Source organism: Haliotis rufescens, unplaced genomic scaffold, assembly GCF_023055435.1.
Source record: "Haliotis rufescens isolate VD_foot unplaced genomic scaffold, xgHalRufe1.0.p SCAF_1, whole genome shotgun sequence".
NCBI lineage: Eukaryota > Metazoa > Mollusca > Gastropoda > Lepetellida > Haliotidae > Haliotis > Haliotis rufescens.
Window position 1 is genome coordinate 20,494,511 of NW_025963779.1, and position 22,532 is coordinate 20,517,042.

General features: G+C 40.9%; 2 protein-coding genes and 1 long non-coding RNA gene across 12 annotated transcripts in view; all 3 read right to left on the minus strand.

Moving 5' to 3' along the window:
• LOC124115804 (multiple epidermal growth factor-like domains protein 11) overlaps nucleotides 1-1,699 on the minus strand; it is a 43,260-nt gene extending 41,561 nt beyond the window's left edge. For 4 of the 10 annotated variants that reach the window (XM_048392806.1, XM_048392793.1, XM_048392799.1 and 1 more), the window contains exon 1: nucleotides 1,457-1,698. In XM_048392806.1, the coding sequence (XP_048248763.1) occupies nucleotides 1,457-1,523 (67 nt within the window). In that variant the 5' untranslated portion in view covers nucleotides 1,524-1,698. Of the gene's footprint in view, nucleotides 1-1,456 lie in introns of all 10 variants that reach the window. The other 6 variants (XM_048392827.1, XM_048392813.1, XM_048392811.1 and 3 more) reach the window with 2 other exon arrangements.
• Nucleotides 1,700-5,721: 4,022 nt separating this feature from the next.
• On the minus strand, nucleotides 5,722-10,114 carry LOC125378043. Its single transcript, XR_007219999.1, has 2 exons — nucleotides 9,983-10,114; nucleotides 5,722-8,317 (listed from the first exon to the last, which is right to left on the minus strand). It is a non-coding gene; the product is annotated as an uncharacterized LOC125378043 (long non-coding RNA).
• Nucleotides 10,115-10,762: 648 nt separating this feature from the next.
• Nucleotides 10,763-21,913, minus strand: LOC124115788. The gene is made up of 7 exons (XM_046476905.2): nucleotides 21,572-21,913; nucleotides 16,031-16,150; nucleotides 15,214-15,894; nucleotides 14,622-14,750; nucleotides 14,030-14,308; nucleotides 11,680-11,814; nucleotides 10,763-10,830 (listed from the first exon to the last, which is right to left on the minus strand). Exons 1-7 carry the CDS (start codon nucleotides 21,891-21,893, stop codon nucleotides 10,763-10,765), a joined length of 1,734 nt encoding a protein of 577 aa, XP_046332861.1. The 5' UTR covers nucleotides 21,894-21,913.
• Between the last annotated feature and the right edge of the window lie 619 nt (nucleotides 21,914-22,532).

The following is a 22,532-nucleotide window of genomic DNA, read 5'->3' on the forward strand; positions in this document are numbered from 1 at the left end:
ACTATACATGTTGCCTTCTCAAGAAAAGAGCACTACCGCCATTTTCAGTCTAAGTCAAAGTCGTTGCTATGGAAACGCAAAAAATAATTTTTTGAAAAAGAAAACTTTCAAAAGGCACCAGTTCACCACCACACCTATCTATGTGCCAAGTTTGGTTAAGATAACTCTCATCGTTTCTGAGTTCTGCTCCAGAAACAGAAGGACGGAAAGACGGTCGGACAGCACCCATTTTCTATACCCCCCTTCCACTTCGTGGCGGGGGATAAAAAGCTCCCAACACTCTCAGAAACAGTCAGTCTATATTTTGGTATTAAAAATGGTATTTGGCTTTAAACACAGTCAGCCTTTCATCCTTTTAGGATTTTAACACGTCTTGAGAGCTAAACATCTACCACCATGTGTTTGAATAATACCTGCACACATTCTGTTAGTGCGTAATGTCCTAAATATACGCACAGCGATCCAGCCGGTGTGTGATTTGGGATTAATGTTTTGGACAATTATTCAGTGACATTAAAATGTATCAGCTGTAAGATAAAATCTCGAAGTGACGTAGGCTTTAGACGCTCACCACACGCAGGAGTGAGTGAGTGAGTATGGTTTTACGCCGCTTTTAGCAATATCACGGCGGGGGACACCAGAAATGGGCTTCACATGTCGGGAATCGAACCCGGGTCTTTGGCGACCACACGCAGGATGGCCCGGTCGTCTAAGGCGCCGCGATTCACTGTACAGAGTTGCGTCCCTTGGGTACGCCAGAACCCTATGATTGTGGGTTCGAATCCCGGTTCGCCCCGATTATGTTTCTAGGTTTGTCAGCACAATACCCGTGCTCGTTGGTTTCATCGAAGTGGTAAACGTCTGAGACCTGCATCACTTCGGGCTTTCCTCCCACATTAAGCTGACACGCCGCGATATAACTGGAATACTGTTAAAAGCGGCGTTAAACCAAACTCAATCACTCACTCATTACACACCGGGAGAGACGACATTGGCAGCGGCAGACGCTTAAGTGTCATTCCCCCATTTCAGATACACCAGTTGCAATGTACTAACCAGTTCCTGTTTAAAAACACCATTTTCTATCAGCCTGGAATGTGTTGCTATTTTCAGTTGATGCATTCAGTGAAGTATCAATTTCCCAAGGTTAACTCATACTCGATTTTGCACCCTATGATCTGTTTTCCAGTTTACTAAACACTAGACATGGTTGGCCGTGGTTAATTCAATTATATGGTATTGCATACACTCGACATTACATTCGAGTTCGTGGAACATCATAATTGGAATGCACCGCAATTTAATTAAGTTGAACAACTCTGAAACCACTCTTATATAATATACAACCGAATTTACCTTAATTCAAATTCGCTTTACTACTGCTATTCAAATAACCCATTTTGTCATAGGAATTCCATTATTTATTCGGTTGTACAATAAACGGTAATGCCCTTACCTGAGCTTGAAGCAGCAGCGATGATACATATGTGCCCGAATAACACAAGAGCAGTGGAATACAACATTGTGTAGAACTGAAAAGTTAGACTGATGACAGTCACTGTGTAGTTGTGTCACTGGTCAGGTACCATGATGTGTATCTCCCCGACTAATGTTAAATGCCTGAAACAATTGGTGTCTTGACTGCGGATGAGAACAACTAACACATAGAGCTCTAATTGATGAGGTATAAGTGTATCTCCTTGACTAGGTCCCTGTCGTATGGGAAATACAATTTGAAATGTGACAGGACAATAGACTACACGTATGTTTAACAGACATTACACCGGAAAAGTGGTGGGTAATGTTCCACGAGAATCAATTATAACAATAGCATGAGGTCATAATTGTGGTTTGGTGTAAAAAAAAACAATACATCATCAATTGCAATTTTTTAAAGATTTGGGGCCTAACATTTCCGACACGAAATATACCTGGTCATGCCTAAACGGTTAAGCAAATGAACCGAAAGGTGACTGACGCCTACGAATGTTGCACGTAGCTATGGTGTCGCGTGATTTCTTTCACTTATACTTGTCCCAAGGGAGACAGGTTGTGTATAACCCACCATAGACCCAAACTAATAATAGACATGAGGTCATTGTGACGTCACAACACTTTTGGACCCAAACTAAAAATAAACATGAGATCATTGTGCTGTTCTCAGCATCTATAGAATGACATGGTGTGCTAAAATAGGTTTCGTAATATCACCAGCTTGTACAGTTCATGAATCTATATTGAGAAAAATGTCATTTGCAAAAGAATCTGAGTTGTAAAATTTAACTTTGTAAAAAATACTGTTTAGCCACACCTACTACGTCTGCATTTCCATCAAAATGAAAATAGTATCGACAGCCCAAACCCTTTCATTCTAGCGTTTGTTAATAAAGACATCATGTGTATGTGTATGTATGTAACTAGACGTGCATAAAGTCCTGGATATCTAAGTGTTAACAAAATGTCCTGTACACGGAGAACTGTTTTGAGTGTACAAACAAAAGATACTTCTTGTCCGCTAACGTTTTACTTGACTCAATAAACATCTTTGGCTTTGAAAATATATCACGAGTGTGGTAAGTATCCACACCCTTCGTCAATTCCTACCCACACATAGGAAATATGCTGACGTTTCTCTCCTACTGACACTTTTATTCTTTTTCAACAATCAACTCGATTTTCTAAATAAATCCCCAAAGCTGCTAATGTAATCACATTTGTCAGTTTCAAAATTGCTTAGAACAGCAAAATGATCTCATGTCTATTTTTTTTAGTTTGGGTCTAAAAGTGATGTGACGTCACAATGGCCTAATGTCTACTTTTAGTTTGGGTCTAAAGTTGGTTATACAATACTTCGGTAGATAGTGTTCGGACCGACGACGCAATTGTGATACGATGACATGCTTCAACCAAGTCAGTGAGTCTGACCACCCGATCCCGTTAGTCGCCTTTTAGGATAGTCGGCTTTTACGGCAAGCTTGGGTTGCTGAAGACCTATTCTACCCCGACCTGATTCTAATCTTAATGGGTCGTTTGTTGACGTACCTGAGGTCATTGTTTCACCTTTGATCAACATGAGTCAAACTTTTCTCATACGTACCTGTTTACGGACGGGTAAGTACAAGCGACACAACTCTTTCCATATTCATGAAACATCGTAGGACATCTCTGCTAAAAGCAGAGACGATTGTTCGATTCGGAAAATATCATGAGCATGTGTTTATGAATCACTATCAAACAATGATGATATCAGGTGTTCGCGAAAAGGTAAGCGCGCCCTGCCCGACCGGTGGCACCCGTCACAAACACATGCAAAGTCAAGTAAACTGTTCACCTGAAAAGAAAACGGGAACATTTGTTACAAGTCAAAATCGGGATTCTTTGTCACTGATACGGAACAGCATGCTCGATTGTATCCAAAAGGTCGTTGATGTCTATGTGTCACAATTGTTTAGGTACAATCGAGCATACACTTTCTACGGAGATGATTTCAAAGAGCACCATACAACTGACTCTTCCTCAAAAGTTGTTTGATCCGAGTTACAACATTCAACGCATTGGAAAAACTTTCAAAAGATTTTTTGTGAAGGAAATTTCTAAATTTGAACGCCGTGATATAACTGGAAGACTGTTAAAAGCGGCGTTAAACCCAACTCACTCACTCACTCACTCTAAATTTGACGCATCAGTGATATAAATGTTGTAATTTTGACTTGTGCCATGCGTTCCTGCTTTTTTTTTTAACAATTGACTTGCCTTTGCATGTGTTTGTGACGGGTGCCGTCAGTTCCGCACGATACGCCTACCGATTCGCAAACACCTGGTATCATCACTATTCGAAACTTCACAAACAGCCGCTTATGATATGGTAGGGATTTATATAAAGGACTCTGCTTTTAACAGAGATTTCTTATGATTGCGGAAAATATATTATTCACGAATTCACTCGTATCCGTATCATTTGCAGTGAGATCCATATAGTTCTTTACTGTGTAAAGGCAACGTTATCGTGCAGTCCGCTGCTTGACAAATAGTATTTGCAAACAAGTCAATGTCTATATCAATGTAAGCATCTCCGTAGTGTAGTGGATAGAACGTCTTCGCAGAGAGTGGAAGGTTGATGGTTCGATCCCCTGGCCGCGTCATACAAAACGACGCTAAAATATGGTACTTTCTGTTTCCCTGTCTGGCGCTCGGCATTATGGGGTAAAGTAAGGACAGACAACTCGGAGTCAGTATACTGTGTCATAGGTACACGGTATCGATATGAAAGTGCAGGATGGTATCTCAGTGGGTTAGCACTGAAGTTTAAGCCACATACACACATGCATGCATGTCGCTCGGTTGGTGTAATAACCTTGTTAATCCCAATGTCAATATCTAGTATTCCACAATGACATTGATGAATGCCTGATTCTGATTGGTTAAAAAGAGGTTTCCTTTTTGCTACGAAAACCCCTTTCAATTATATTAAGCCTTTTCACAAAGACAACGAGCGTATGGATTCATCGATAGCCTACATATCGATTCATAAAAATGGCTGCCGATCGATCACTAACATATGAACCGTAATACGTATCTATATTTCCTCTATTACGCGCTTGGTCTCCAATACAAGCCAGGTTTCTAATACATGCCAAGTCAATGGCTCTCGCGAAATTAAAAGACGGCCTAATAGAGGAAATACGATAGCTTGATTACGGATGTGTTGGTGACGATATGCTAAAAGCGCTCGGTTCAAAATTAAAATAAAAGGTATCTACTTTACAGTGGGACTACATCAAATGTCAAAACACAGTAGGTTTATCTCCTAAGTGTATGACAGATGTCGAGTGACAATAAACAAAAGTGATCAGCTTCTTCAGGAACTGGGGGCACGGGTGGCCCAGTCGTCTAAGGCGCCGCGATTCGCTTTGCAGAGTTGCGTCCCGTGGGCACGCCAGAAACCTATGATTGTGGGTTCGAATCCCGGTTCGCCCCGAATATGTTTCTAGGTTTGTCAGCACCATACCCGTGCTCGTGGGTTTCACCGAAGTGGTAAACGTCTGAGACCTGCATCACTTCGGGCCTCGTTATACCGGACGCCGATAATCCCGAAATAAATATACTCGCCGTCAGGGCGATAAGCTCTTGGAACGTTAATATAATTAAATGAAGCATATGAGTCTATAATCACGCGTTCATTCGGACGATTGTATTTTGAATTTATCCGTCAAGATTAACCGAGTTTCACTGTATACATACACAGGATAAAAAAACACAAACTGGAAGTAGTGTAGACGGTTTGTTTCTTCGTTTACAGATGTCCTAGGACGACAATGTCTAGGACCATGTTCTCAGTGTATCTTTAATGCGGGAATGTTTCACAATTTAGAAATGTACCAGGGGTTATGTTACCACTTACATGAAGTATGTTAGCACCACTTTGTTCAAGTGGACTTGTTGAGCCAAATGTGTATTTAACGAGCGAAAGCGAGTTATGTGTGGTTGTACACGAATATGGAAGGTGCGGACAAATATCATACGTTGTAGCAGGATCAAGAGGGGTACTCGTACATGTGGTTTTATGCTTTCCTCGTTAGGTTTAATACCACTCGTCTCCGGCTCGTGGTACACAACCTAACGCGGGACGTATAAAAGCCCCTGTACCCCGAGTGATCCTGCTACAACGAATTTATCTTACCAACATGTTTAAATATGACATTGTAAAACAATTAAAACAAATTCAAGGTATGATGAAGTAATTTATTACTTAGGTGAAGTTTGCAATAATGACAGGAGACCGGTGGTCGTATGGATATTAACACAAAATGTGTTTCTGTTGAATACAAAGTGTTTGTTTCCATCACACTAACTACTCAGTGAAAGCTATGCATCATTCTCGTAGGTAAACGAGAAAATGAAATGCATGTGCTGCTTTGAAGATCTACGAGAAGCAATCTAAATAACAAGCGTCTTTAGCTGAGAACATTTGAATTGAAAAGTCCTTGACTTGACACACACAGTGATCTAGTCAAAGCTGGGCGAATGTTGAACAGTTTACACACTACAACACACACAGTGATCTAGTCAAAGCTGGGCGAATGTTGAAGTTTACACACTACAACACACAAAGTGATCTCGTCAAAGCTGGGCGAATGTTGAAGTTTGCATAGGTCAACACACACACACAGTGATCTAGTCAAAGCTGGGCGAATGTTGAAGTTTACACACTACAACACACACACTGATCTCGTCAAAGCTGGGCGAATGTTGAAGTTTACACACTACAACACACACAGTGATCTCGTCAAAGCTGGGCGAATGTTGAAGTTTACACACTACAAAACACACAGTGATCTCGTCAAAGCTGGGCGAATGTTGAAGTTTACACACTACAACACACACAGTGATCTCGTCAAGTTTGCATTGTACAACACACACACCGATCTAGTCAAAGCTGGGCGAATGTTGAACGGTTTGCACAGTACAACACACAACGATGTACAAACAGTGTTAACCGCTCATACAGCAATAGTGGCGTTATCAAATACTGTATATAGCTAATAGAACTTAACCTGTAGTGTTCATTAAAGAGTGATGTCTTGAACTATCGAGTAAGGAAAAAGGATTTCAATGCAAGTGTTTAATGTAAAGCATACATATTGTTAATATACAAATCAAAATACGTGCTATACCGTAGTAAGGGTTTGATATATTGTTAGCTGTGAATACATGTAGTAAATTTAGAAATATGAATATATTTCCCGACTCCTGAACTACGAAATGGCACATAACAACACATTGTGGCCATTAATGTATATGTGTACAGTCAGTTTCGGGTGTGGCAGGCAAACAAATCGGTTTTGTCGGTCCAGGCAAGTGACAGTCAAGACCCTCTTTCTGTGTCTGTCAAACTTTATATCAATGATTAACCCAGGAGCAATGGCTTTGGGAGTAATCCTTCTCGGTTATGAGGAAACAATTTAACTGTCGTATATAGACTTTTATCTAGGCTTAGTTTTAGAATTTACAAATTTCAGGTAAAAATATTAGGCGTCTTAAAAAAGAAGGAAGGTGGGTGCATGTGCGAATGATGGGGAAGCTGTCTTTTGTTTCAGTGTGCCTTTAATGAGGTGCACGTTTCACAATTTAAGAATAGACCAGAGGTTATGTTACCACTAAGATCTTATTGAAATCTGGAAATCTGAAACTCTAATGTGGGTTATCATTATGACCTTAAACATTATTAACAAATCAAACAAAATCCATTTTTTGTTCTCAGTAAGCCTGTATTTACATTTCGAAGGGAATGACCTAGGGAGGGGAGGGGAGTTGATGGGCCTGGGCGCCTGGGATGTTTCACTTCACCTCATCGTATCCCAATTGCGTAAAACAATCTTATGGTGTGAATCACTGCATTGTCTGATCTACTCAAATATTTACATACCCCAGTCATAAAGCTGGGATTGTGCAGAGAACGACGTTAAAAACCAAAACACACAACCGAACGAACGAACGAACAAGATGACATGTTAACTAACTACATATTAAAGTGCAGAAACCAGTTGGTGAGTAGGGTTTTACTTCTGTTTTAGTAATATTCGACCGATATCGCCGTGAGGCACTCACTTAACAGGCTACAGAAACTAGGCTGGCTGTTCATATCATTACCTTTTGGTAGAGCCAATTAATTCATGAAGTCTATTCAACTCTTATTTGTTTAGGATTCAGTAGGATAAATGAGGAACGCCGCAGTGAACAGTATTTCAGTCTTTTCACGAAATGGGAGGAAGGCCAAAAGTGGCTCACTTCTTGGATCATCACCAAACATTCAGCAGCCTTCGTGACCACTAACATCAGTTTCTGCACAGAATAAATATACCCGACGAGTACCAGGCAACTTGTGTCGAGGCGCACAGATACTGGTGTGATAGGGTGTAAATAAAAGGTTGTTATAAATGCATATTCCTGTTGGATAAGCGAGTTTTGTGTTTGTTTGAATAAAAGTTGAGTCACAATTAGATCTCAGCTGGTTAAGGGTCGTCCACAGTTCCGCTTGTTGAAACAGCTGTCGTTTCTCAAGACCAGTCACAGTCGCGCTGAAAGTGGGTATGGCTATTGTCAAATCTGGAGGCATCATCGACAGGCTCTTTCCAGGTGATCGCAGACGTAAAGCATAAACCCAAAGAGCTGAAGTCGGCAGACTTGCAGAAGATACCCGAATCGATACACTTCTGTTTACATTTGGTTGGGTTAGAGAATGGAAAAGACCAGATGTCATTGAGAAAAATCATAGAGTTGGGGTACGTGGTGAATGTGTCTTTAAACGTTGTGCATTCTGAAATAAGAAATATAAGTAATGCTACTTCATGTACTGAATCAGATTCATTATTTTCTCAATGCTTCTGAGCTAAGCTGTCAGGTAAATTATCATGACCTTGGATATAATGTGACCAGAAATTATTGAGAATGAGAACATTGTAAATTATACATGTATTTAATCATAAGCCAAAAGATATGTTTGTCCAATAAACACTGCTTACCTGCGGCGAATCATACTGCCCATCAGGGAAGCTAGTAATATTATGAGTCATACTGTCCCAATATCTCACAACCTCTGCTTTCATATCACACTTATGTCTTTAGATTTATGATTGATATTGTCCTTCGTGATTCCCCAAATATTTTCAGTTGGGTTCAAGCAGCTAGAATACCCACCCGTCACCATACAAAACTTGTGCTGTTGGAAGGAGATGTCCCTGTGGAACTCCAATGTACACTGCACTAGTCATGTTACCTTGAAATACACATAATGGTGTGGCACCCAACACAGACACCCCACCCCACACATGAAATTTAGAACTGTACTTCGGGCACTTGTAAATTTTTTTTTTCTGTAGCTTTGGCCCACATTTTTATGCAGTTTGGATCTAGCCACATTGAACGTTCATCTGAGAACATTACATTGTCCAAAACATTGAAACTTCTCTGCTCAAAACACCAGCTTAATCATCGTTCTTGCTGTTCACGTTTTAGGTGTGGTGATTGAATTCAGCATACAGCAGATAGCATATAAATGCGTTCTTATTGTCTCTTTGGAAACAGGAACAGTTCCTCTATCAATATATATTGTCTATACTCATGCGTCTGTTTTTGACACCAATATACCACAGGAACTCGTTATTGGTCAGTAAATAAAAATATATGCCCCCTATATGTAAGGAGAGAAAAAGAGCGTCACTCGCCATCTTGCCGGTTTGTTTACATTCGATATCCAAGGCGATTTTTTTATTATACGCTTATTGACAAGCGTATTTCTGGCCGTAGATAACACATTTCTACACATGTACAAGTCATCTACATTCGATTCATGTCCCTTACTTACCGAAATATCGACAGGTAGACAGAGATATGCTTTGTTTGTTCGTTTGTTTGTTTTGTTTTTTATTTTACGCCGCACTCAGCAATGTTCCAGCTATATGACGGCGGTCTGTAAATAATCGAGTCTGGACCAGACAATTCAGTGATTGATTGATCGATCCACGCAATTGGGATACGATGACATACATCAACCAAGTCAGCGAGCCTGACCACCCGATCCCGTTAGTGGCCTCTTACCAGAGATATGCAGTTCAGCTGTCAACTTACCTGGGGTGTTCCCAAGAGAGATCATTCAACGTCAAATATGCAGTGCCACAGTAAACATAAATATACCGGGGCGGTCGGGTAGCCTAGTGGTTAAAGCGTTCGATCGTCACGCCGAAGACCCGGGTTCGATTCCCGACATGGGTACAATGTGTGAAGCCCATTTCTAGTGTCCCCCGCCGTGATATTGCTGGAATATTGCTAAAAGTGGCGTAAAACCATACTCACTCACTCATAAATATACCAAGTGTGTTCAGAGAAAATTGCCAGTCTATTTACCCACTTTGTTGAAGCACTAACTCAAGATGTCTGTTACAGAAGATCAGTACGATTAAGTACGGTAGATAAATACGCTTACCTGTAATCGCCCTGCAGTACTGCCCTGTCGATGAATAGCTGTAGCCGTGTCTACATGTACACACTCCAGACAGACAGAAGGCTTCAAGCAGCGAGTAGCAGTCAGAGTCAGCAGCACAGCTTTTGCCGTAAGCTGGAATTGTTGGAAGAAGTGTATTGAAAACAGCTGCCGATGCGTTTTTATCTGAGGCACTGAGTTTGATATACCGTATTCGACGTAATAAGCGCCCCACTCTAATAAGCGCCCACGGCGACATTTGCTAATATATTGGCTGGTGAACAATCCCAATTAGCACCCATTCCGATTGATCAATATACACAAGACTTATTGTGTTATATGCAGCCTTATTTATGGGCAATTAAATTCTCGAAAAATATATATGTCGTGTATAATACGCACAGACGTTTCTTTTGTATCATTTCAGGCTGTCAGCATAAACCATAAAATTTACGATCTTTTAACATTTTTTCACGAAAATTATATTCTAATAAGAGCCCTCTATTTCTAATTTTGAGTACGCCCTGAGCGCCCATTACGTCGAATACGGTAACGGAGAGAGAGAGAGAGAGAGAGAGAGAGAGAGACAGAGAGAGACAAAGAGAGAGAGACAGAGAGAGAGAGAGAGAGAGAGAGAGTGTACATTCGTGGGAACTCATTGCCATTGCACAAGCGGTGATGATGATCAATATATTCAGAAACTTGGTGGTGATTATTTTAACACATTTGACCAAGGAAGTATAAAGAAAAAAACCTTGGATGAGAACATGATGCCTCGATACATCAGATGACGTATTCTACCAGATGTAGGTGAATGCCATGAGCATTGATATGGAACTGACGTTGTATACCTAATAAGGAAGAATATGGAACTGAAACCGCTAACATGGTTCTTACGATCACCCTACACCCCACCCACCCCGCATGTTGTACAGAAACAAACTTACTCAATACAATGGTTGGACCTTTATGACACAATGTTATCAGCTTGTTACGACAAATGATATTGATAATGTGTACAGTAAACTACGCTTATAACGAACTCCCGGATATAACGAACGGTTTCTTGGTTCCGTACATTTAGTGTGTACAGTAAACTACGGTTATGACGAACTCGAAAGGACCACTAATTTTAGTTCGAAATAACCGTAGTTCGTTACAAACGTATATACAACATTTATACAACAAATAGCGGGGACTAAAAAATAAGTTCGTTATAAGAGTGTTCGTTATAAACGTAGTTTACGGTTTATGTTGTACATATGCTTATATGGTTATAACGAGTTAAACTTAGTGGTCCCTTTGATTTCGTTATAACCGTAGTTTACTGTATTTTATTTGCACTAATGTATCAACGTACATTTTATTGGCACAGGCGATTCTGGATACAGTGAGTTTTGTTGTTAATTTAAAACGTCAACGCCAGAGAAAAACCAGTCTCGAATTCTAGACGAAACAGATTCCTTTGGGCGTTAAAGGTAAATTAGCGGTGAACTTTATATGAATGGATCACTTAGAATCAGTGATGACACCAGGGCCCACTTGCACAAAGCAATCTTAGCGCTACGACTATTGTAAGCCTATGTTAAAGTATGGGAGTTACGATCATCTTAGCGCTAAGATCGCTTTGTGCAAGTGGGCCCTGGTGTCCGGTAAAGACATGATGAGCTGAAGAAAAGAATGAAGTGATAAAAGTTTACCTTGAAATGGGAGACATTTATTGACCCTGGGGACAAGGCGGTGGTCGGTGTTGCATGCGCAGTTCCCCGCGGAGCATTGGGCGTTAGTCAACGGGGAACAATCAACATTAGCTCTGCAGGCAGTGTCAACGGTCACTGTGACAGAAATAATATTCATAGTCAATACAAAAAGTCCGTCGCTGTATTACTTAAGACAGTTTAACCAGCGCTTATAAATCGTTCACACTTCAATGAACCCATCCAAGCTGACTTTCAATTCTTATAATTTCATACTTTGTAGTTTACTGGTCTCGCGAGAATAATATCGTAACAATGTTTGCTTAAATTTGAAGTCCTCTGATTTCGCCGAAGAACATTGCAACAACGTTATTTTGTCGGTATTTGACGGCTCTCGGTCACATGCCTTTCCCCACTCATACTCAGTTACGCAAAGAAAAATAGTTCTTTGAATATATACAACATAATCTAGAAATATGTCGACATAATTTCATTCTCTGAACAAATTTACAAACAACCTTTGGGATAAATCAAATCTTAAAAACAGGTTACAGGAAGTTGAACAAAAATATAAACATGACATCGATGCACCGAGGCGAGGTCAACCTTCAAGCGCGGATTTATATATGACGTCACATAAGTTTGCAAAGAGGTGCATTTCGAGTTGAACGCGTACGGGAGCATGAGGATGAAATTTATACTTACTGCTCTTGAAAATGACGCTTATGGAACAGTTATGGAAAACACCCCGACGCGTGAACCCTCCCGTGGCACTAGCAAATTTGGAATATCACCGATTTATGAATGTGTTGCTTGTGTTTGGATAATCGCAAACCAATTCTGACGATGCGGAATGGACTGGTGGGGATTGAACCGAGTGCTCTGAAACCTGGGTGTTTTGTGTTAATTTTCAACGTCAGGATTTGTGATATTTGGAGTTTGGGATTTGTCGCGTGTGCTGTAATACTTTGCTTAGCTGGTGTTTCTTGTCACCTGAAATTGACCTACTGTATGACCTGATGCCAGCTTCATCACTGTACGTGCCCCATCACTCCTCACGTGACGCTGCTTCTCGGCCTAGAATGCACGGAGAAGGTCGGCCAACTCAGAAACCGGAATAGTAGAGTTCTAATTCCGTCTACGGTTTTTTTCTCGTCTCCGATGACCAATCGGTAAAACAGGTAGGCAGGTTTTTGGTGGGTTTTTTTAAAGTTAAGTTTCTTTCCTTACCTTTTTATGTTTTATAGTTTCACAAAATCTTAGATTTTCCCGATACGATAGTAAATCGGGTTTTAGTTTGGGAGTGATCAGGAGCAGTTGCGTTTGCTGTGTCAGCGGCCACATCTGAGCAGGGTACGACATTGTTTTCATTGGTGCTAGATTCCTCTTATTTCCGAAAACAAGGTATCAAAGTCAATATAACTCAATAAATCAATTTCGTTCACCTCAGTAATTTTACAGAATTAATTTTCTTCACTCGCGTTATTAGTATTGAAAGATAGCCATTCCATATACAAATCACCGCAAGGACAATCCATTTTGTTTCATACAGCAGCTAGACGACATCAATCACCAGAGCCAAAGCATTTATTTATTTATAAGTCAGATGAAATGTTACAAGGCCAGGCAAAATTACTAAATTAATTATATTGCTGATAAATGCAGGTATTAAAAAGAAAATAGAAAACGAGTTGATCGTAAACACCGATCGAGACTTCGGGGAAACCCCGGAAAGTAGTTCCGGCAAAAGTTCACACGATCAATTTCACAAAAAGTTGTTCACATCGTGTTTAAGACGTTAAAAGATGGTACTTGTTATTACCCTGTCTGGCGCTCGGCATTAAGGGGCTAAAACAAGGACTGGTCGGCTCGGAGTCAGTATACTGTGTCTGAGTGGGGTATTCATGTTAAACTGCGGCATGGTATCTCAGTGAGCTAGCACTATAAATCGGCATCAGTCCGGACTAGTACAAGCAGCCACACACACACACACGTGCATGCACGTCGCTATATAAGTGCAATGATCTTGGACGCGACGTTAAACCCCATTTCACTTCACCTCTTGGGCAAAGAGGCTTCAGTTTTAATATGGGGCCTAGTTTTAATATGGACCCGTGAAGATTCCGGGTTAGAATTGGTCTTAAGCAACCCATGCATGTCGTAAGAGGCGACTAACGGGAACGGGTGGTCAGGTTCCCTGACTTGGTTGATGCTTGTCATCGTATCCCAAATCACTAGATTGTCTGGTCCAAACTGGATTATTCACAGACCGCCGTCATATAGCTGGAATATATCTGATAGCGGCGTTAAACAACAAACAAACAAAAGTATTTTTTAGATGAATATGATTCACCTGCTTTCCAATCACAGTTACGCTGATGGTGGTTGAAGAGACCTAGTAATAATGATTGCAGCGAAGCTGGAAATTCAAACCACGTTGTCTGGTGCAAGTAGCATGTTTGTATTAATACAGTAACTGCATTCACTTCAAAGTTCTTGCAGGTGATGGTTGTGGAGCCGACACACATGTCCGAACACTCCTGCATGGATCCCACTGGGCGCCTCTCGTCTTCAGAATAAAAGCTGTAGAATCCCAAATAAACTGTAAATGTGTCCAGGAATTCTGTACAATCTGGAGAAAAATAAAATATTAAATGCATTGATTGATTATTTGTATCAGGTTCGAAATGAACGCCCTCCCTTAGTTTCAACCAATTTTCTTCAGCGTCATGTCACATCAATCAATCAATCAATCAATCAATCAATCAACCAACCAACCAACCAACCAACCAACCAACCAACCAACCAACCACTCACTCACTCACTCACTCACTCACTCACTCACTCACTCACTCACTGTCATGATGGTACGTTATATAACTGTACACCCACATTGTATAGAAAAGTATTGTGAAGGAACGCGTCCTTGAATAATGTTATCTCACTTTTAACATTGTCACAGGCGTTTGAGATGGGGCTATAGTTATATCCGATGCTGCAGGTACACACGCCACCTTCACATGCTGAGTTAACCAGACCGGCACAGTTGCTCCCGCTGCCACAGGTGGGCTGCGCTGCAATGTTGAGTGAAGGATGCAATGTAACAGTATGTCAGTGACATTCGGTGCGCCAGTGTATCAGGGGAGGGCAGTCAAAGGTGACGCAATAAGCATGTGCCACTTTGGTATAACCTATGAGACATGGTTCTGACAACACAATTCTGGTATATGAACTTGATTTTGATACAATAAATAAAGCGTGTCGAATATGCATGTAGTAGCTATCTTACACATGATGAAAGGGTTATGCCCTATTTAACTCGTTACAATGACTCTTTTGAAGACTTTGATTTGTTGATAATTCATAGAACAATTAACCTATCAAAACTGAACCTGAGGAAAGATCATGACATGTTTGCAGAAAATAACAGTTGCTTCTCATATGATAGTGTTACTCGTATTTCATGTGCGATGCTGCTGTGTTCAAAATATGGTATTTATTAGAGTGTCTCTAATATTTGTGGATATGATTTATTACCGTATTCACAAAGAAACAAGGTGCCTTTTGAAACAAGCGTTGTGTTCAACAGGCAGTGGCAGTTCCCTCCTTGGCAAAAGCTGTTAGGCTCAATGCAGTCTACATTTGTAGTACATGCAATGCCAGGGATCACGGTACAACTCCCGCAGTCATTCGCTGCAGTAGTGGTTTCCTGTGCTTCAGTGGTTGTTGCCTGTGCTTCAGTGGTGGTTGACTGTGCTGCAGTAGTGGTTGCCTGTGCTGCAGTGGTGGTTGCCTGTGCTGCAGTGGTGGTTGTCTGCGCTGCAGTGGTGGTTGCCTGTGCTGCAGTGGTGGTTGTCTGCGCTGCAGTGGTGGTTGCCTGTGCTGCAGTGGTGGTTGCCTGTGCTGCAGTGGTGGTTGTCTGCGCTGCAGTGGATGTTGCCCTCGCTGCAGTGGTGGTTGCCTGTGCTGCAGTGGTGGTTGTCTGCGCTGCAGTGGTGGTTGCCTGTGCTGCAGTGGTGGTTGTCTGCGCTGCAGTGGTGGTTGTCTGCGCTGCAGTGGTGGTTGCCTGTTCTGCAGTGGTGGTTGTCTGCGCTGCAGTGGTGGTTGTCTGCGCTGCAGTGGTGGTTGCCTGTGCTGCAGTGTTGGTTGTCTTCGCTGCAGGGTCGGTTGTGGTTGCCGTTTGTGTTCCAATGGCTGTCGTTTGAACGCCTGTCACTCCTAGAATAACCCATCCATTAAATATCTTTCAACTTATGTCATTCATATCAGGTATTCGTTTGAAGTCAAATATTTGCGAACAATATGTTACATTTTACCAATTATAATGATATAATCTGTTTAATCGACGTTGTACCTTCACACTCGTCCCCTGTCCGTGAGGTGGAACACTGGCAGAATCCCGCCACACAGGAAGTGTGTCTTTTGAAAGTGCAATCACCATCAACGGAACAGCTGGAGCCAAATGTCTGGGGAGCTGACAACAGAAGAAAATAATAATTTTGTGAAACACCAAAAATAACCTGAGCGAAACTCTGCCGAAGTCAAAGAAGAAGTCGAATATGCCATGTTTTCCAAAGCGTCTACGTCCAATAACCTGGCAGAATGTTTGGACGACATAGTGATCGAGAGTAGCATTGGACCCCAGCGGCTGTGAGCGAGTTGTTTTACACGCCGCTTGGAAATAACACTGGGTGTCATATGTGTCAATGCAGGGCACCAAAGACGCCTGGACCACCCGCAACGATGACTTCAGGAAAGGATGGTTTATATCCTATGATGATAGTTTCTACAACATCCGGAATAATCAATAATGTTTATGTCTCATCCATCATACCCACATTTAACCATCGCATTTACGGAAAGACCTAAATTTGTTGTGTATGTTGTCAGTGGCGTTGTAAAGGAATTTTTCATATCATTAAAGCCATGCATATTAAAACATGTATACCAAGGGAGCTTTCGGTGATCCCCGGGCAAAATATATCCCTGTCTAAAGTTCATGCAGCGATTTCCCAAAGCGCAGACAAACATCTTCTTGGGGGCGTTTACCTCGCGAAACATTTCGGACAGCAAGGGATTACTTCATTCGCTCATCGGATAGATTGGATAGATAATAGCCATGGGAAGAACTGATTGGATAGGTAATAGCCATGGGAAGAACTGATTGCATAGATAGATAGCTATGGGAAGAACTGATTGGATAGCTAATAGCTATGGGAAGAACTGATTGGATAGCTAATGGCCATGGGAAGATCTGATTGGATAGGTAATAGCCATAGGAAGAACTGATTGGATAGATAATAGCCATGGGAAGAATGGATTGGATAGTTAATAGCCAAGGGAAGAACAGGGTGGATAGATAATAGCCGTGGGAAGAACTGAATGGATAGATAATAACCAGGGGAAGAACTGATTGGATAGATAATAGCCATGGGAAGAACTGATTGGATAGCTAATAGCCATGGGAAGATCTGATTGGATAGCTAATTACCATGGGAAGAACCGATTGGATAGATAATAGCCATGGACAGAACTTATTGGATAGATAATAGCCATGGGAAGAACGGATTGGATAGATGATAGACATGGGAAGAACGGATTGGATAGATAATAGCCATGGGAAGAACTGATTAGATAGATACTAGCCATGGGAAGAACAGGGTGGATAGATAAGAGCCATGGGAAAAACTGATTGGATAGATACTAGCCATGGAAAGAACCGATTGGATAGATAATAGACATGTGAAGAACTTATTGGATAACTCATAGCTATAGGAAGAACTGATTGGATAGATAATAACCATGGGAACAACTGATTGGATAGATAATAGCCATGGGAAGAACAGAGTAGATAGATCATAGCCATGGAAAGAACAGAGTGGATAGATAAGAGCCATGGTAAGAGCGGTTTGGATAGATACTAGGTTGTGACAAATGATGGTTTTAATATATAACCGTTTAGAATTAAATGTTTTTTGGGTTGAGATAAAAGCTTCTCAAGACATCTATTCTTAGGTCACCTTCTCCAAATTTGTTCATGAAATCATTTCTTATATTTTGATCCGAATAAAGTTGAACATGTAGTGTCGACAATATGTGTTGAAAATACGCGCGACCTTTGCCAGCAGTCTTTTAGTCGGCTATTAATACAAGAAAATGACTAGGAGACCTCAAGCAACTTGTGTACATTATCATTCCAAATCCCCGCTGCCATGCAGCTGTGCCCATCCCCGGATAGGTCTAACGGGAGTCGGAGTTCCTAAGGCAGTATGTGTTGCCCTGAGCAGACGACAGAGACTTGCTTGATAGGGTGTATTCCGAATCACAGGTTGAATTATGGGCAGAATCAAGGCAAGACAAACGTGATGACCCTCCGCGTCGAGCAGCCTACAGGAATCTACATCAAGTTCTACGAGCTGAAGGCAGTGAGCCAGTTCACCTACCTGGGCCCCATCATTACAAAGAACATCACCTTCGATGATGAGATCAACAGGCAGAGCGTCCATCATCCCCCGCCAGACTGACGAAGAGGTTTTGGGAGAACAGCAAGCTTAGAATAGGTCTTCAGCAACCCATGCTTGCCCTAAAAGGCGACTATGCTTGTCGTAAGGGGCGACAAACGGGATCGGGTGGTCAGGCTCGCTGACTTGGTTGATGCATGTCATCGTATCCCAATTGCATTGATCGATGCTCATGATGTCAAAGTGAACTTTGTAGTCAGTATACAGGCATAATTTACGTTCATGTCATTATCATTTCAAATCATGTTTCCAAGAATGTCAGTTTCCAGAATGAATAACTACGGAGGAACTGCGTCCTCTTACATGCAGACCCCTACCATTACTGAAGAACGAGAAGATGACCATTTGAATAACACTAGCATTGTAAATCAATATATGAATCCATCTTAACAGAAAGGGGCCAAGAAGGAATCCTCTAACACTTATATTATGTTGATTAATAAGAATATTGCATTTATATAGAGATGTACATACACGTGTGTGTGCTTGTACAAGTCCGGACTAATGACAATTTTATAGGGCTAGTCCACTGAAAGCATGCCGCAGCTTAAGATGAATACCCCACTCAGACACAGTAGCCGAGCCGACCAGTCCTTGTTTTAGCCCCATAATGCTAAGCACCAGACTGTCTGATATGAAGGGTAGATGTAATGACCAGGTGACACCATAACAAGAAAATGTATCACTTTTATGTTTTGTATGTATTCTCCACTCTGCAATAAAGATGTATTGTCCGAAGAGATCAAAGTACCGTATTCGACGTAATAAGCGCCCAGGGCGCTCTCAAAATTAGAAATAGGGGGCTCTTATTAGAATATTATTTTGGTGGAAAAAAACAGAATTGAAAGATAAATTTCTTGGTTTATGCTGAGAGCCTGAAATGTTTATATACGACAGATATATTTTTTCCAGAATTTAATTGCCCATAATTAAGGGTGCTTATAGCACACGAGTGCGTATTATACGCGAGTAAATAAGACCTGTGTACATTGATCAATCGCTTATTAGAGCGGGACGCTTATTACGTCAAATACGGTAATTAGATCTGGCCAACCAAACATACTTTGTGTATAAACGGAAACATTCTATGTCCAGAGGTCTATTCCCAAAACAGAGAGGTTATAAATACACGTGGCTTTCACAGATATGTATACCTTTTTTCTGTTAAAGAAGCAGTAGCGTGTGACTTTGTTGGGTTCAGAGTATTAACATGTGTATGAATATTTATAGAATGTTCACTTAAGCAACAATTCAAAATCAGGTTTTCACAAAATTTAATTTACTTTGAAATGAATCTCAATTTTTAATCCACACGTCCATAGCTGGTGAATCTACTACTCAGATTGATTAGGACTGTAGTCTCATTAACATGACTAACTACAGTAAACTACGGTTATAACGAACTCGAAGGGACCACTTATTTTAGTTCGCAATAACCGTAGTTCGTTATAAGCATATATACAACATTTTTACAACAAATGGTCGAAACTAAAAGATAAGTTCGTCATATCGGTCAGTTCGTTATTTAAGCGTGTTCGTTATAAACGTAGTTTACTGTATCAGGCAATAGTCATGTTTATTAAATTAACAATAATATTCCTGCATTAGATATGTGTAGACATACCTTTTGTTTCCGAAGCTTTATTGAAAAGTGTTTTTGGTCCTTTGGGTTATTGATCTAAAACCTACGAAGTTAATTTTCAAGACTTCTCAGAGTGTTGACATATGTATGACATATTTAGTAGGATAGCCACTCAAACTTTGACTTTCATAAATCAATATGTATGTCAGGTTCAGGTTTTCTTACACTGAAATTATATTTACTACTTTTTCCACCATGAGTGTTAAATACTTGATTCGGACTTGTTAATGGTGTGAGTCTCTGCACTTTGTACACAGCAGGTGTAATTCACAATTAACACATCACATCACAAAATCAATAAAAACGATATCGTATCACTGGATTTTCAGGTCCATCGATCCCATCGATCTGGTTTGTTTACAGGCCGTCGTCGCATGGCAGGAGGGCTGATCTGCGACGTCAGGCAATGAACACTTTCTTTTATGCAAATTTTGTGGGTGGCGGGTGCTACCGGTGGGGCACGGCATTCTTACCCTTTACGCGAACACCTGGTGTCATCACTAATTTTCAGGAATCCGTCTTGTAGTATAATCGAGAAGTCCTGTTCACACTGTATTTCATTCCCTCTAGTCGCATTGTAACAGTTACTTTTATAGGTACATTCAACTTTATACACGGACTATTTCAGAAACAACACGTAAAACATCGCGATAACTGGTCGACGGCCTCTACCGTACCAAAAATCCCGAGCGCCCGGCAAGGTAACAAGAAGTCCCATCTTTTAACGTCTTTTGATATGACGCGACCACCCGACCTTCCACTTTTCGGGCAGACGCTCTACCCCTAGACCACGGACGCGGGTTGCTATGTTTGAGTCACTTGTTCCCAACTTTGACTCAGACCAACTCAGCCACATCCCATCTGATCTGTTTAAGACAATCAATCATATATATTTCACTGGCAATCCCACTGCTGCTGACTTGAGACAACGAGCAGCTGAACTAGATATTGACCTCTGCCAATATGACTTATCTGAAGAACAAAAACATAGTGACAAAAAGCATTGCCCCTGGTGACGGTCAGTTCCACTTAAGGCCATGCCCTTCGGACCTGTCAACGCCCCCAGTTGTTTTGCTTTCATTATGTCCGCAATATTCTCGTGAATGTCTTACAAATAAGGTTTAACATATTTGGACGACCTGCTCGTACTTTGAAGAACACCTCCCACATTTAGAAGCAGTATTCAACAAATTTAGGGAGGCTGGGCTGAAACACAAACCCTGCGGTGAAGGAAATTCCCTATCTAGAATATGTTACAGTAAACTACGGTTATAACGAACTCAAATAACCACTTATTTTTATTCGTTATAACCGTAGTTCGTTTAAGCATATGTACAACATATATGCACAAAATGGACGGAACCAAGAAACAGTTCGTTATATCCGGAAGTTCGTTATAAGCGTGTTCGTTATAAGCGTAGTTTACTGTATCTCTAAGGAAGAGGTATCTACGGAGTACGGATTCCTTTAAAGTGGAGAGTGTCAAAACATCCGTGAATTGCGAGCAATATTCGGCCTCACGTCCTATTATCGCAAATTCATGAAGGGTTATGTAATGATAGCTACTCCCCTACACAGCCTACTGCACACAAAAACGTCACCTTCACACGGCCTAAGGCAGCCGAAAAGGCATTCCAGGAGTTAAACAATTGCTCACCTCTTCCCAAATACTAATATATACCCTGATTTCAACGAACCCTTCATCTTAGCATGTGATGTAAATTATACTTACATCGTCCCATGTCAAACATCACATAGCCTGGGCTTCTGACGCTGCTTGGACTACTGGCAGAGTTGACCACGTAGCCGGCGCAAATTGCATCAGCCTCGTTAAATTGGAAACTAACACACAGTTCATCCAAGGAACATATTGAGACACAGTTAAGTAGTGTAGACACCTCATGAGTCCATTTGGATTCAAGATTCAGCAATCTGTCATCGTAAGCTTCCGATTTATGTACAAGACGTCCAAATCTAATGCTTGCATTGGTGACTTCAATCCATATGAGAAAATATGATATAATCCGGAAAAACTCGCCATGTGATGTGTTCATGGTTAAGAGATTATTTGTGTGGTGGTAGTCTACACAGATAATCCTATTGTGCCTGTCGTACTACGAAAGAGATCTTCAATACTCAAATACATAACTGAGCACCGTGACGACTTTTTGTCCCTATGTCCATGGAGTGTCTTAATAATCCAGCTAGCCTCATACAATATTTAGAATTGATAGAGTTACCATTGTATATATTCATGAATGAATGCTCACATGTCACTGACTGCGCTGTACGGTCTTTGTATAGTTAAAGATGGGCTCTTTGAATAATTGCGCCGGTTCGAACGTTAATTATTTTCGAGTTTCGAATTATCTTGATGGAAACGTTTGAGATAGCTAACCGCTCTTTTAAAAATGCTGCGCTTTTCAGTGACATATTTCCAGAACGAATTGTCGCTCTTTGTGGGACAAATCCGAGAAGTTGTAGAAAGAACAAAAACACTTTTTTGATGAAGATGCACAAATTTGGTTTCAAATTTGGTGATAAATGTTGATGACTATTTGTATTATATTCCATCATAATGAATGAAAAAAACATTTCTTTTGCATCAGATGGTGTTATTGTACTCTAAAAACCCCACAAGAGTGTTATTACCAGTATTCGTAACTTAGAGGTCATTTAATAAATAACATATG

Bases quoted from the DNA above. Each gene is read 5' to 3' on its own strand.
- LOC124115788 (XM_046476905.2), bottom strand. From the start codon at position 21,893: ATGAACACATCACATGGCGAGTTTTTCCGGATTATATCATATTTTCTC. The intron at 14,751-15,213 runs GTAATAAATCAT...TCAACATTGCAG, and splicing joins CTTGTTTCTTTGTGAATACG to CGCAGCCCACCTGTGGCAGC. The intron at 14,309-14,621 runs GTGAGATAACAT...ATTTTTCTCCAG, and splicing joins CGCCTGTGACAATGTTAAAA to ATTGTACAGAATTCCTGGAC.